The sequence below is a fragment of the Lutjanus erythropterus genome, chromosome 1 (genome assembly GCF_056507025.1).
Source record: "Lutjanus erythropterus isolate fLutEry1 chromosome 1, fLutEry1.hap2, whole genome shotgun sequence".
In the NCBI taxonomy this organism is placed as follows: domain Eukaryota; kingdom Metazoa; phylum Chordata; class Actinopteri; order Lutjaniformes; family Lutjanidae; genus Lutjanus; species Lutjanus erythropterus.
In genome coordinates, this window is record NC_139317.1 from 48,758,064 (window position 1) to 48,774,340 (window position 16,277).

The 16,277-nt window shown below is 40.5% G+C and overlaps 1 protein-coding gene across 1 annotated transcript; it reads left to right on the forward strand.

The window, feature by feature from the left end:
* Positions 1-10,502: 10,502 nt before the first annotated feature.
* fgf3 (fibroblast growth factor 3) lies at positions 10,503-13,537 on the forward strand. Its single transcript, XM_084722863.1, has 3 exons — positions 10,503-10,977; positions 11,848-11,951; positions 12,286-13,537. Exons 1-3 carry the CDS (start codon positions 10,734-10,736, stop codon positions 12,664-12,666), a joined length of 729 nt encoding a protein of 242 aa, XP_084578989.1. The 5' UTR covers positions 10,503-10,733; the 3' UTR covers positions 12,667-13,537.
* Positions 13,538-16,277: the final 2,740 nt, after the last annotated feature.

Here is a 16,277-nt window from a genome sequence, read left to right on the forward strand (position 1 = left end):
TAGACAGATGGTTCATCCAATTCCAAGTGTTTTTCAAAAGTGCATACCCTTTTTCAAACAGATTCTAAGGACAACTTCCCAGATGGCTCTATGTAACAAACCACCTGGTGTATCATGTTTGATCTCACTGTTTTAAACCTGCAATGAACACAACATTGATGTAGCATCACTTTTGGTGATATGGAGAACATGGTGAAACTATTTATTTACACATGCAGCAGTTGCATGTAACAGCAACAGCAGCAGATCAACATGATCATTCATCTGGAGTTCTGTTTGTGTCCACCTGATGAACGCAAGTCCAATACTCACAATCTTTTAGCTCTGTTTATGGTCTCCACCAGCCTCTGAGGGAAACATCTGTCTTTTTAGTCTCTAACTGTGTCTGTCTACTGAGCAGTATAGTGTATAGTAGGCTTTTAGAGCCTCTCCACTGAGAACAGCTACCTGCTGTGGCCAAAAATGATGCTATAAGAGTAGTGAGAGGGAACCAAAACAGTAAAGTTGTGGCCTGACAGATAAACACTGAGCTGAAACTCAATATAAAGCTCTGTAAAGTTTAGGTCAGCTGCAGATTAAGCTTATTATTCTCTGCTGGTTCATCACTACCATATATCTTTTTGATACTGTTTCCACATTGTCATTAATTTGTATTATAAAAATCTAGTGATCAAAGATTAAAGAACTGCCAACTCTCTGAACCCCGATGAGAAAACTGTTCTTGGGCCAATAATCAATTCATGGATGCAGGTGAAAAAGAGCCTTTAGCAACCAGCTCGGAGAGGCAGCAGAGAGGCCTCAAAGAGGCATTAACATAGCTGCAGCATGTCGACTGAAAGACAAAAGCAAACAGTTCGCTCCCTGAAGTACCTTCAAGACAGACGTCTGTCATCAGGTCAACTAGCTCCCTGAGTGATAGCAGCCTCACTCTGACAGACTGAGAGTTTCGGGTAAACTTGCTGGAAAACACTTGGGCTGTATTTCTCAGTCCAATATGTGCATTTGATTTTAAAACGCTGGAACTAATTCACTTACACTCAACTCAAATGGTATCAGGAATCTCTCTCTCAAGTGAAAAACATTGCTGAAACCACCTCATCCATCTGTCACTCAACCAGCCAGCAGGTTTTTCACACAGCGCCCCTTGTGGAGCAGCCAGGGTTTGTCCTCAATAGTCCAGTATCACAAGGAATGAGACAGCATTCAATTTCAAATGAGATCCTTATAGCAGCTGCTTCATCTCTGTCAGCTAGAGGAAGCATCCACCTGTCTATCAAATGTCCTGCTGTTTGGAACAGACTGGGGACAAGAGAGACAGGTTTAATACGAGTGTTTCTGTGTGTTTAGGGACAGGACATCTATGGCAAGCCGTTTTAACATTTAATAGCTAAATTTGACTATCCGGAATTAACATTATAGATATCAATAATTTCATTTTGACTAGTCGTAATTATATTATGACTAGTAAGTATTTTCATTGAAGATATCTATAACTTCATTCTGACTAGTCAAAAGTACATTTAGAGACATCTGCAATTCAATTTTGACTAGTGAAAACAGAATTGCAGATATCCGAAATGATGTCACTTAAACCGACACTCGACTTGTCACACATCCTAAATGACAATTACAGATATCTGTAATTCAGTTTTGACTAGGCGGAATGAAAATTAAAGATATCTCAAACGTAATTATGACTAGTCAGAATTGTTGTGCAAGACATTGCTCATGCGAGGCTTCCCATTCGTTGCTCATTATTATGGCAAGCTTTCCATTGGATACTGGCTCAGTAAACAAAACAATTGAACAGTGTTAGAAGAAGAAATGCACATGAAGAAGAAAAAGTAGAAGAAATGGCGGTTGCTGTTGTGGACAAGGTTGTCAGAAAATGCCACGAAATAGAACGAGTTTATCGCCAAGGAATTTGGTTTGAAGGGTTTTGATTGATCGAATAGGAAGCCCTATATGGCAAGCCATTTTAACATTTAATAGCTAGGCTGGATATGTATTGCAGATATATGTAATTAATTTCTTCCTTTCCTGCTCTCCACAGTGATAATCCATCACCAGTACTCACACACTCATGTATAGCAGATACTGTTGTATGTTTAAGAATTGCATGTGTGCATGTTTGTTGTTGTGTGGATGGTGTGCTTGTGTGTGTTTCATGAATCTGTGTATGTTTAAGTATGTTAATGTGTGTATGCATGTTGCTTGTGTGTGAATAGTTTTTGTGTGTTTTTTCTTGCGTGTGGAGGTTTGTGTGTGCGTGTCTATCACAGCCATTGATGGCCTCTACAGTTTCATCCTTCCACAATCATTTGCCTGTTGGAAAGTGCAGCCGCTTTGCAGGCATCTGAAACCTGCAGGTAACAATCAAAGAGCTGTAGGAGTATAGGACAGACCTATCTAGTTACAGAGGGAGAGCTAGTGAATGAGAGACAAAGAGTGACAGTGCGAGAACGAGAGAGAGAGAGTAGCGAGACAGAGAAAGTGTGTAAGAAAGAGAAAGGGAGAAAAACATTACAGAGGCTGCTATTTTCATCTATCTTGTGATAGAACATACTGCTTGTTTTTAAAGAGCAAAAAAACTGTTGTTGAGGCTTCCTCAGCCCTCTGGCTGTCTTTCAGCTCTTTCAGCGTTTCTCTGTTCACTCACATTTCCTCTATTCTGTCTGAGAACCAATTTATACCACAATGAATACAAGCCCCACTGTTTGTCTTTCTCCCCTATATTCTCATCCTTTGACTTTGATGTGAGCATGTGACAGAAAAAATCATGTTTGGTGCTTGTTCATAGACTGCTGTTCAAATATAATAGTGTTAATTCCAGTATCACTGACATACAAACAAACTTTTTCAGCTTCTGAAAGGGGGGATGCCAGAAAAGTTTGGGAACCACTGGTCTAGAATAAGACCATGTTTGGGGTTCCAATAAGTATGTTGCATTACGTACATCAAGTGAAATCACAGAAACAACTCAGAAGATGCAAGTAACACGACTCAAGTCACGTGCCATACATTATGTACCTTAAAACTAATTAATTTAAATAATGTTTTGGTTTTACTTGGGACATAAAGCCTGGCCTCTTGGGTCAAAGTGCTGTTTGAGCCACTCAGCCACCCCACTTCCTCCATGTGCAGGCTTCCTCTCTTTTTATACTGCATTGAAAAAAAAGGACAAACACTTATCACGACCAGGTGTAAATGCAGTCCCCATAATCACATGTCATATTTGGAGGGTTGCCAGTTTAATATTGTTAAAAAGTCATCCTGCAGAGAGACAGAATTCCAAAAAAATGCACTAACAAGAAACCAAAAGTATAAACATTCAATGGAAGCACCACACCATCCCAAGTTTCTGTATCATTTTGACATTTAATTCCTATTCATGTAGGACACATACAAGATAGGGAAGTCCAGTGATACTTAAGATATGCAGAAAATGGTTAATTTGAGTAGATTTGCCAGGTCTGTAAACAAAAAAACTACTTATCTTGGAAATGTTTCTATGTTTTTATCATCAGTGTTAATCTCATATGTGGGTTTGAAGAACACAGATGCTGAGTGTGGGGAGGTGATTACCTTGCCCATTCTCATCCCTGCTCATTAAATGCACTGAGCTTTTGCTGTAACTTCAGTGCATCATGTAAAATATACATAACTACTTTTGCTATGGCAACGGCTGCACATTTAGATGCAGTGGCTGGTAGCTCCTTTTCCAAATATTTTGCTACTTTTCTCTTTTGATCTGTTATTTTTCAGCATTATTGTTTAAACACATATAGCCTATGACATAGGCATTGGGAAAGAAAGGTGTGGGGTTTGAAGTAAAGAGCAGTGGACCTTGAGATGATCAACAATGCACACAGCGTATTTCAACCACCAGCCAAATAGACAGTGCTGGACCACCCCAGGAAGAGAGGTAGAGTGGAGTCAAGCCGTTGCAGAGACCTGCTCCACCACAGAATCAAGGTGTTGCACATGACGAGCAGATCACTTCAGAACTGACAGGATACAACAACAATGAGGAGAGGAGGACTCTGTGTTTTTACATCAATGATGCTTCATGCTCAAACACAGTCACACTTGATGTACAGTGTCTTCAAGATGTTGGACTTTCAATGTGAAGATGTTGACCATATTATCATCATCATCTTGTTGCTGCTGTTTACTTTCAATCTAAAGCAAATGCAAAAAATCACCACAGAACTTTATATATATATGTATAAAATATTATGTTTGAATTAAATTATGTATTTATATATGTTTAGTTTGGTTATTCTTTTTTTTCTATTTGAAATATTAAATCATTATTATTAAATGATATCTACTCAGTCCTGTAATTCTGCAGAGCATAAGCCAGTACAGAAAAGAGGCCAGATGGATCAATATTCATACTATTATCCCTATGTGAAGAAATTTTATTTTCCTGGGTAAATGATACAATAAGTTGAAAATCTGTAATGCATGCATAGACTTCAACCTGTGTGGTAACAAATGTTAATTCAAATGTTGATTCAAATGTTGATTCTCTTGTTGCTCTTGCACAAGACTTGCACTTGTATGTGCAACATTATCTCTTATAAAAATGAATGAATGAATGTCCTTCTTTCTGTTTTCTTTGTTAAATAAGTGTTGAAAAAAATGTGATTGCTGCCATCTTTTCCCACCCAGACAGAGTGACACTCAGGTGATAGAGAGGTCACAGTGAAGACTGTGTATGAATTCCCTGTAGGCAGAAGCTGGATGTTTGGTTGTTACAATAGTTTCCAGAGTAAAACTTTTATGGGGGAGCAGGTTTACAACAAATCTGGAAGCATGGCACAGGCTGAAGCCTTGATGTACCCCAATCCTGAAGTCTAACAAAGGTAAGTTTACAGAGTAACTCGACCCCCGATCTTTCTACAAACTGGGGTTCAATACTTACAGCCTATGTTTTGTTAGATTTAGGTGTGACATTTTCAGTGTCTAACCTCGTCAACAATTTTCCACAAACCTCCAATCTGCTGAATGATGATGTATGAATAAAAATGAAATATTTTGGCAGTCAAAATTTTGTAGATGTGTTTGGTGTGAAGATTTTGTGACTGGGCAGTTGGCAGATACATTCAATGTGAATGTTTTCTGATTATGTTGATTTTTTTCCAAAGCAGTGCATTTTTAAAGGTCCTTTGTGCCTCCTCCACTGGACCTACAAAGAGGAGTAGGGCTGCAGTTCACAATTATTTTCATCATCTATTTACCTGTCATTTATTTTCTCAATTAACTGATTATTAGTAGATAGTGGTTTGGCCTGTAGAATGTCCAGAAATGGTGAAAAGTGCTGTTTTCCAAAGCCCAAGTTGATGTTTTCAAATGTCTTGTTTTATCCAGAATGTAAAGACATTCAGTTTACTGTCAGACAGGACCAAAGAAACCAGAAAATATTATAATTTGAGAAGCTGAAATGAGAGAATTTGGACATTGTTTTCTTAAAAAATGACTCAAAACAATTAATTGATTATCAAAATAGATTACTTATAAATTAATAATTGCAGCCCTTAAGAGAAGAGTTTATGACTTTATCCCCCGCTTAGCTCTCTGGAACAGACTGTATGGACCAACGTGTCCTCATACTCAGATTCTTCAAGCAGTGCAAACCTTTTGCTCATCTGAGAAAATGCTGAAATCTAAATTTTAAGTTATATGAATTTCTACCTTCTACATTTTATTTTTTCTTTGCTGTGTTCTTTTATGGTCTGTTCCTGAGCCTCCTTTTCACCAGAGGCCTTTTAAGTAAAATCAAATAAAAGTGAGAATGCTTTTTGATGATATTGTAGCACTAAATGATTCTAAACTGTGACTTTCGTTTGTATTTGGAAGCTTTAGAAACACAATTACCCAGCCAACACGCCAATACTGCAGACTGAACTGGTTGAGCTGAAATAAAAGAGAGGGAGAAAGAGGTAGGTCGAATAAAATAGTTGTTGCCAATTTGTTTGCTGTGTGCTGGAACTGTACAAGACTTCTTTCTGAAGCGCCTGACAAGCAGGTGAGATCAAAGTCATGGGGACAAAAGAGGCTCAGCAGCGATTTGTCAGGAGACGAGAGGCAGCGGCCGGGTTCAGCCCTCTGATCACCGCCTCACCAAAGAAATCTGCCCATGAGAAAAAGTACAGCAGAAAGGGTTCAAAGGTCATTTTGATTTGCTCTGGATTACTGGTACCTCCTTTTTCCTCTGCTAAAAGCGGGGGCCAAGAAAAGGACCTGGCTAATAACCTTTGTATTATTGCAGAAAAGAAACCCTTTTGTGCCAAGAGGGTTTTTGGGGTGGTGGTAGGGGGAGAATTTTGGGGAGGTCAATTAAAAAAGGAGCCCTGAAATTCTTGCTTTCATTCATAGCTGGAGGAGAGAAAAGGGGAAAGTTAAAATGTATGCTTTTGGGTTTTGTGTGGAAGCACTTCATGTGGCCAGGTTTTGATTCATTTGTCAAGTGGGTGATGCCAAAAGAAATGATTGGAAAAATTTCAGTTGGGTAAATAACTGAGAAATGGCTGAAATTTTCTCTTGAAGCGAAAGCCTTCCTCATTGTCTAATTTCTTCTAAACACAGGTGTGAATACATCCAGAATGCAGTGAGGACACGCTGGGATCTGATCACTCCAGCCACATTGGGAGGCGGTCAGGAATGCAAGTGTGCAGTGTAATGTGAACTCGAATGGCTCCCTGGCCACATTCAAGGACCAATTAGTCAACTCTGTATTGTGTAGATAGCAGGACAAAGCTCCCAAACACAGTTGATTTGCCTCTGCCAAACAATTCGGACAAGTTTCTAAAGTGCATACCCACGCCGAGGAATCAAACAGCTGCCACAGTCCTCCTCTCTTGCTCTATGGCTGAACACAGATGTGGGGTTTTGTTTTGTTTTTTGTTTTGTTTTGTTTTGTTTTGTTTTGTTTTTGTTTTTTGTTAAGCTGCAGTTGAAGTTTCCCCACATTCAAAGTGAGCAGGGAGGCAAAATCCAATACAAGGGATGCATTTGAGGTGCAATCTGATTCTCTAACCTGAATCTGGCCCCAGTTGTGACTTTAGTACTCTGTGCATTAGAGGTCTAGTGTCCACTTGATTCTAAGAAATCTAGACCTACATGGGTTATGAAGGTCTGTGTGTCAATGTGTGAACAGGTTTGTTCTCAGTATGTTCTCTGATCACATGGCTACATCAGTAAAGTATGTAAAAGATTTATGGTATTAAATGACAAAGATTATTTTTGGAATTGGTGTCTATGACTTAACTGGCTCATAGAACACTATGTGGCTGCGCTTTTCCACCCAGACTGCTTGTTAGTTAACAGTGCATCATGCCTTTGCCTTGCTGTGTAGGTGTTTGGATACAGATCCCATGGGTGTGTTTCAGATTGGGTCCGACATTAACTCACTGGTAGCGACATGGATTTCGCAATACTGCCAGATAAATGTTTTGGTATATTAAAACAAATGTGCTTTACTGTGACTGTGGTGACATGCAGATGGAGATCTACACACAGACTCCTAGAAATGGAGTTACATCCAGTAAGTCTGACTACTATTTCCCCTGCTGACGCAGACTCTGGTACAACATGCAGACTGTGTAATGCAAGATGTGGAAGATAATGTTACAAACAAAGTGTAACAATTTCTCAGTTGTTATCTGAAAAACCTGACAGACAGGTCTTCATCTACTCCACTATCTGAGGACCTGAAGACCCAGTGGACTCACTTTATATTGGATGGACAACAAAACTGGAGAACTCTTGTGTGTGTGAGCTAAGTTTTCCACTTTACTTTAGACTGCTTTCTTGACAGGGGCCAGAACAAATTAAGCCTCAGATAAATTGATATTGACTTCAATCTTGGAAGCTTTAAGTTTTGACTATTTACTGTTTGTTTTGCAGAGTAGCATGGTGTTAGCACGTTGCAGGGCAATTGTACTCCCACAGGCTGGAACAATGTTGAAATAATGTTGTAATGTTGAGGGACAGTCAAGAGAAATTATGTGAACATTAAACCTCATTTGAAGCCAGTTAAATAACCACAGTAGTTGGTTGATGTGAGACATCACACTGCTTTTTCTTGAACTACATACTGCAACACAAGCTCAGTAGGTTTTGTTGTTATGTATGTCTGTTGCTGTTGCAAATAAATGTACTGATTGACCTGCCTTGTAATACACTTTTTTTTTTTTTTGCCAAATGAATGCTGTTGAGATGCCTAATCCAGCCCTTGCCAAAAGCATGCATTGGCCTATTTGTAACCAATGAACAAATCTGTTTTTTAATCATGTTTTTTCTAAAATATGTTATTTAGATAGATATAGACATAGATATAGATATAGATATAGATATAGATATGATAAGGCAGTAGGGTGAAAAGAGATAGAATCATATTTTGAGTGGAGTATCCCTTATCATTTTTGTAATATTGTGATGTAATACTATCAACATAAAAAATAACAACAAAAATACTGTGATATAAACTTTAGGACCTATTGTCCACTCTTGACATTTACCATACATTACTCTACTATACTCCTCTCCATGATTTGGACACAGTGTCCTGTGTACAAACTTAAAGGGAAAATCTTCAAATGTATTTCCATGATCCCACAGATGTCCTCTTCTTGCCCAGAAATCTAAACCTTTTTCCAACACTCAGATTCAAGGTTTCCACAGACTGTGTTGGCCAGTGCTGCGATGTGTCGCCTACAGCTGACTGCAAATGTTTGAGGAAAGAACACAAGCAGAGCAGCACTGTGTGTGGATTTAAACGCTGGTCTCAGCCCAGGCAAACAGTTTAAGTAGGAAGTAGAAGTCTGTGAGATCATTGGACTTTTCCGCTAAGGTCTGTGTAGTGAACAGTTGTGACCAATCACGGAGTTCCGTACGGAGTGCTGAGGTCACAGATGGGGCTAGCCCTAACCCTGAAATCCCGCTCCAGTGCATCTGGTTGCAAAATCTGAAACACAGTTTCATAACTGAAATTTAACCTTCAAAATTAAAAACAACAATATGTTTATTCTAATGTATGTGTGTGTGTGTGTGTGTGTGTGTGTGTGTGTGCATGTGCATTACAAATTGAGAGCGTTTGCCCTGCTTATTGCTGGGATGCTTTGTGGGCGGTGTGGAGGGGAGTATAATTAAAATAGTTTCTGAGAGAAACAGCACACCACATCTGAGGTTCCACCCTCTTCCAGCATTTAACCACATCAAGAGCGTCTCACTTAGAAATGGCCACCAGAACAACCTCTGATACACACGGCCCGGCTGATGTTTTGGTGTGCCGTCTGACTTGCGAGGGGTCTCGGAGGCATAATGTGCACACATTTGTAATTAAAAGAGCTGCCTTTTTCTGATCATCGGGGTAAATAAAGTGACAGAGGCAGCTAGCTGGGTGATGTATGGGAGGGGAAGACAAATTAACCATTGACTCTCTGGGGGATTCTCAGCCCAGGCCTTCATAGCAGCAGTGGAGCAGCGCCAAAGGGCAGAGAGATTTGTAGATGATGGTGCTAATTACCAGAATGCAAACCATAATGTGACCAAGATGGAAGCAATTTAGGCAGTAGTCATTTAGCCTGCTGCTCTTCCGCCCACCGGCTGCTGCCTCGCCAGAGCCGGGGCATTAGGATGGGAAAAGTCTGGGACAATCCACTGCTTGGGTGAAGGATAAAGAATAACGCAGCCCAGTGACAGACCATTCATTTGTCTTGTTCTTAATCTAATTTAGAGATAACAGATTGAAAATGACCCTCAGCATTATCGGGCGATGATTGCCAGTCAGGTGGCAGAAAGAGTGTATGAATGCTTGAAATCAAAGATGGCTGTGAAGTTTTAACTGCTGAGTTTCATTCTTAAGTCAACGTGCAGCAGTGGCCTGTCAGCACCTCTGGGAGAACTCTGAATGTCTGCATCACATGCAGGACTGCGCTGCAGCAGGGAGCTCTGATTCAAGGCAAATTACAAATTACACAAACTTGATATTGACCCCAGCCTGTCATGAAGGCTATACTATGTACTCTTAGCAAACACCTGTTCAATCAGGAGGAACTCATTTATACTTTAGGTAGATGTAGACCACCCAACACTGTTGCTTCTTAAATGAACATAAGTTTGGTAAATTGTTCAGATGAAATCCGCACAGGGAGGTCTCCCATTATGCCTGATTATTGAACAGTGAAGTTAATTCCACTGAAAAGTAGTAGTGTCTTAAGAGTTTTTAAGGTTAAAGTCCAGCAGTGGTGTTCCTCACCTGTTGCAGCCGCTGTATAATTTGGGATGTCTAATTGCTCTTTCAGGATCTTACAGAAGAGGAGTTCAGAGCACAGAGCTGTTCCGCACTCAGCCACTGTGTAATTTTATCCACACCACAGTCTCTCACTTCACACAGGGCTGATACCTTTTGCCTCCCCCTTTCCTTTGTATCAATTGGTCGGAGTTCAGCCTATTGTCACCACAAGCTTCTTTTATATGTGCGCTCAGTCTGAGCACACTGCAGGCTCTCAGTCAGACCCGCAGGAGGGGTTTGAGCAGCAAGAGCAGGAGCAGAGGAGCGGAGCTGCGGCTGGGCTGGGCTGTCAGCGTCAGCTCACGGGCTCGGATGTGTGCGAGGCTGGAGCTCTCGAGAGTTGGGGCCCCGACACTTTAATGGGACCCCGAGAGCCTGGCAGGAGTTTTCCGTTTTTTCGCCACAGTCGTCGCTCCTTGACCATGCCACAATGCTGATGATACCTCTGCTGGTGTTGCTGAGCCTGTTGGATCCCGTCCGTTCCCGGGCCAGCTGCGCCCCGGGCCAGGCTTGCGACCCCCGGCAGCGGAGGGACGCCGGGGGCCGCGGAGGAGTGTATGAACACCTCGGAGGAGCGCCGAGACGCAGGAAGCTCTACTGCGCTACTAAATATCATTTACAGATCCATTCTAACGGGAAGATAGATGGATCACTGGAGGAGAACAACCCGTTCAGTGAGTATCCACCTGGTTTTACGCACAGCGGACTGCTACAACATCAAAATATAACAAAACACAACGGCAATTATGATATAATGACAAACAATGTGACTGCAAAGGATCAGTGAACATTTTAATCATAATAAACAATGCGGGCTCAATTTTTTTTTTGCTTGAAAGTTGGTGGATTTTTAAATGCAGATTGGATGAATGAAAAGTTCCACTTTAGGGTAAAAACGTGTTTTACACATGAGCTAAGAATATATGTACTGTATTATATTTTTGTTGATTAAGTTATTTATTAGTTTGTATAGAGTTGTTTTAGTACATTCTGATATGATGAATCTATCAGGATCTATCAGAGTTTCACTCACTGTCAGTTACTCAGTGAAGCGCGTCCGTGGTATGCTACTGACTTCTGTGTGTGTGTGTGTGTGTGTGTGTGCGTGTGTGTGTGTGTGTGTGTGTGTGTGCCGACATGCAGGTTAATCTCTATTAGAAGCATCAGTCCAGCCTATTAACATCCAGGCGGGACAAAGGCGCTGTCCTAACGGATGTATTTATCTAATCAACCGCCATTAGAGGCTTTCTACGGCTCTCAATAGACCATTGACTAATCAAGCACTGATTAAAAAAGCAAATAAAGACGCTGTATAGGGCGGAAATGAATTCATTAACTTTAAAGATTTGTTTGTTTGTTTGACCCTAAATTTGATTTGCATTTTTTTATTTGCTTTCCAACTTCTAAGATTTATTTTAGGAAGGATTAATTAAAAAAAATACTGATCTATTGAAGAATTATAATGAATGTTATATTAAACATCATTTGCAGTCATGCAGCATATAGATGTTCAGTCATATAATTATTGTGTTGGTGTGTTGCAGGCATCATGGAGATCACAGCAGTGGATGTGGGTGTTGTGGCCATAAAAGGGCTTTTCTCTGGCAGATATTTGGCCATGAATGATAAAGGCCGGCTGTATGCCTCAGTGAGTACACATATGTCCTCTCATCATCTAATGTCTCACACAGCTCCTGTTTGACACACAGGCAGCAGGTTAAAGGGCTCATAAATGACCAGCCAGAGACATTTGGTTTCATGCTGCAGTGTTTATGCTCCATGTTAATCTGCTGTAAACTGTATTATTTTGTGGCTGGTCTGGTGTCTGATACAGTAGTAGTGTCAGTTTTGTTTTGGAAGGCCATACTGAGCTGAGTGGAAACACTCACAGTGTCACTGAGAGGTTGTAGTGTGAATCAAAAACATACGACAAGCTGCTTGACAAATGTGCCTCACTGCTTCCTTGCTCCTCATCCCCCCAGGAAGTGTTCAACAGAGAGTGTGAGTTTGTGGAGCGGATCCATGAGTTGGGGTACAACACTTACGCATCCCGTCACCATTCTACAGAGCAGCCGCTGCCACCAGGGGGGGGTAGCGGTAAGCGGCGAGCCAGTGCCAAGCGCCAGTGGTACGTTTCCATTAATGGCAAAGGTCGGCCGCGGCGAGGCTTTAAAACCCGCAGCACGGACAAAGCCTCACTTTTTCTGCCCCGGGTGCTGGGCAACAAGGACCATGAGATGGTGAGGCAGCTCAGAGACAGTCAGAGCGCACATCACCATGTGCATCACCATGGCAGCCGCAGCGAACGCCGCAGACGCCAGCATCGTGCCAGGAAAGGCCGGGGCCGCCAGCCTGATGACTGAGCACACTTTTAGAAAAGGGAGCTGACCCCATGGCCCTGTGACTCATCCAGACATGGAGCCCTGACCTCGGCACATACTGTAGCTTGATTGCAATGGATGACTTGGGAAAAAAACAGTTTGGATCCTGCCCTCTGGATTAGTGGGAGTCTTTGTTGTTGATGCACAGAGAAAACATAGAAGAAGAAGGAAAGACAGGGGGCCGCCCCAAGTGTTGGGCCACATACATTAAGGAGACTTTGACACACTCACACACAGGCATGCACACACACACACACACACACAGCTGTATAATCTTTTATTTACTGACGTCTGACTTCTTCAAACTACTGTCTTATAAATACATGTATTAATGTAGTTGAAAACTTCCATCTTACTTTGTAAAAAGTTCTACTTTTGTTCAAGACATCATTTCACCATCAACTCCACATGCAGCAAAAAAAAACTGGTTCTGTTATTATATTACAGTATGCACTATGCATGTAGAGACTTTACAGCTTTTTATTTGACAGAAGCTGTAAAGACAAACACAATGATATTTAGTTGTTATGAAGTGCTAACAAACATGACAGATATTGAAGAAAGGACTTTACACAGCAAAGCACTTTTTGTCAGATTCACATTAAGAAGCAAAGAGACTCAGTTTGAGACGGAATCCTCTTTATATTTTTGTGATGTTCTTACAATGTGATAGTCTACTGTAAACTGAAAGATGTACTTTGTATATTGTACTAATGATATGAATGATATTTATTTGGTGTCTGTGTTGTAAGTTATTGATAAGACTATTTCTACATTTTGCCAATGTTGCTGTTTTTTTCACTCACCACCTGATTCCAACATAAAACACAATGGTACTGACCTGAGAAAACAAGCGGCTGTTTTCTTACAACTTTTCTTTAATTTGTTCACAGCCAAAGTTTGTCTTCACAGACCTCGAATTGTGTTATTTTCTCATGAGAAAAGCAAGTGCTTTGTGGTTTTGAAGAGCGGCGCATGCAGCTGTATATGCCAGCTGTGGACTCGATGGGAAAAAATACGACAGCAGCACTGAAGAAATATAATGCTCCCAAAGTGAAACCACTTCAAAAATTAGAAATCTGTCTTTTTTTAAGTTTAATTAAGCTCATATTTCAAAATTTGGAAAACATTTTAGATTTTTGTTTCTTCTGTCAGCCGTGGCTCTTTGAGGGAAGCGCCGTCTTAAACACACAATAGTACAGTTTGTTTTTAACAAGTGTAAACCAATCTGATTTTTCACTTATACTTAATAATATACAGCTTATGTTTTTTACATAAGTGGTGAGACAGAATTTTACTGTAAAATATCAGCTGTGACAGCCTCTGTATGATATTCTCCATACATTGTACATGGTCAAACCTAAGAGTTATTTAATCATTTCTCAGGACCTTTTACTACTAAAACATATAATCTAATCATGACTTGTGGGATTAAATTGAAAGTCCATTGAGGATTATATAGAGAAAGTCCTTTTGTGTAGAGCAGCATGCTTGTTGCACTAAGTTAGCTCGGTTTATTACAACTTGAGGGGGGTGGGGGGTGCATAAAGTTGTACCCCCCTCTTTCTGTCTCTTTGCATGCGACATTATCCCTCTCTGCCTGCTGCAGCTCATTTGTTAAAGTGCAGCACCTGTTGCTGTAACACAGCTGAGCACAAACTACAAAGACGGCCATCAATGCAAAATTCATCACAAGCAGCATTTGGACTCTTTTGGATGTTCAGGTTTTGCCTTGCCTCACTCCCATCTATAGGTAGCTGTATATAAAGCCTTGTCATTCTATACCTGCGGGCTGGGGAGGCTTCCTGGCCTGGACAATAGCTCCTCCCAAGGGGGGCCTGGGAAACGATGCCGCCTGAGACTTTTGGGCTTTTTTTTGAAACACCGACCAAAAGCCACAGAGTCGATAAACAAGGCAGGTCCTCCTGAAAGCAGAAACTGTGTCATACAAAGTGTAACACCTTGCTATGGCTTGTTATGAATGCCAAACTCTAATATTACTCAACAGGAATGCAGGACTTCAGAGGGGTTAGGGCCTTTTGTGGCCCCTCTCCCTGCCCATCTGTTTCATTTAACAGCAGTTATCTTCTGAATCTCTTCCTACATGCCCTTTCTCTCCATGACATCCCACTGAAGGATTTGTCCTACTAAGATTTATCAGCTGGGCAATAAAAACATCATTCATCTGCAATATCTGCTGGGCTGATGGGGTGCAGGGATAAGGATTCCTTAGAGAGTGTTTTGACGTCAGTTACAGAGTATCTAAATTGTTCTAAGTCCGTCATTCAGAGAGGTAGACAGAGGATTATCAGGACACATGTTGTCCTTCTAGGTGTTCCTCAGGACAGCTCTGTGTTCAGGTAAAAAGCTGTCTTAAGGCCTATCTAATGATGGACCTAATTGCCTTAAAATCATAAAATCATGCTTCATAGATCAGTTATAAACCAGTAATAAGAACACATTTGGGTTGCCCAGTTATGAATATCAATCACTGAAAATGAAAATCATTTTAACTGACCGGTCTATGTGACCACTTTTTTCTGGTTTTAGAGAATCTCTACCAAAATGTATTCATTCATTAATGTATGTATGTATGTAGATAGATAGATAGATAGATAGATAGATAGATAGATAGATAGATAGATAGATAGATAGATAGATAGATAAACAGACACCATCCAAAAGATTCACAACTCCCTGGACCTAAAAATATGCATTCTTATTAAATGCTTCTAAATGATATCTTAAGCAGCACTAGTAAATGAGATAAACTTGGTGGTACTACTTACTTTATTATACATTATATATTATACTATACTGTACTCTTCTCTTACACACACCTTTTACCTTTCACACCAGTTACAAAACTTGTTTGTTATGCTGTCATCATGTTACGTATGTAAAAATAGACTCATAATTCCCAGATAGAATTATAGGTCAAATATTAGAATTATCTGACTCAGCCAGCAGATCAGTGTTCTTACAAAGATGTGACAGAGAACTTAGAACAATTCATTATTTACTTCTTTTTATTATTACACAAGAACAAGAACCTTCTTGTATCCTTGCAACATAACAGTGTTATACGCAAATTATCCAGACTAGGCCTAAGTTTGGTCAGAGTATTCTGATGAGCTGAGAGATCTGCAAAGGTGAAACTCTTACTATAAAAGTCAAATGCTGCTTGAAACATGGTTCCTGAGTTCACAGCAGGTGCTTGCAGAACAACAGTGTTCACTTGCAAATAGTGACCCCTAGAGGCAGATAACTGCCTCTTCTCAGACACTGGTGGCCATGTTGCCGTAGTGATTTTCTCAGTTTGGCAGAGCTACTCAATGCCCTCTGCAGGAAGCACACTGCCAGTAAACACAATAAGTAACATAAATACAATGTTATTCTGCATGACTACTGTGAAGTTCAACCCACATCATCATAATCAGTGAAAAGATTTGATTTTCAAAAGATCAGCTGAAGGAGATAAGATAAGATAAGATAAGAAATTTAAGTTAAGATAAGATAAGATAAGATAAGATGAGATGAGATGAGATGAGATGAGATGAGATAAGATGATGCAGCATTTATAACACTGTAAC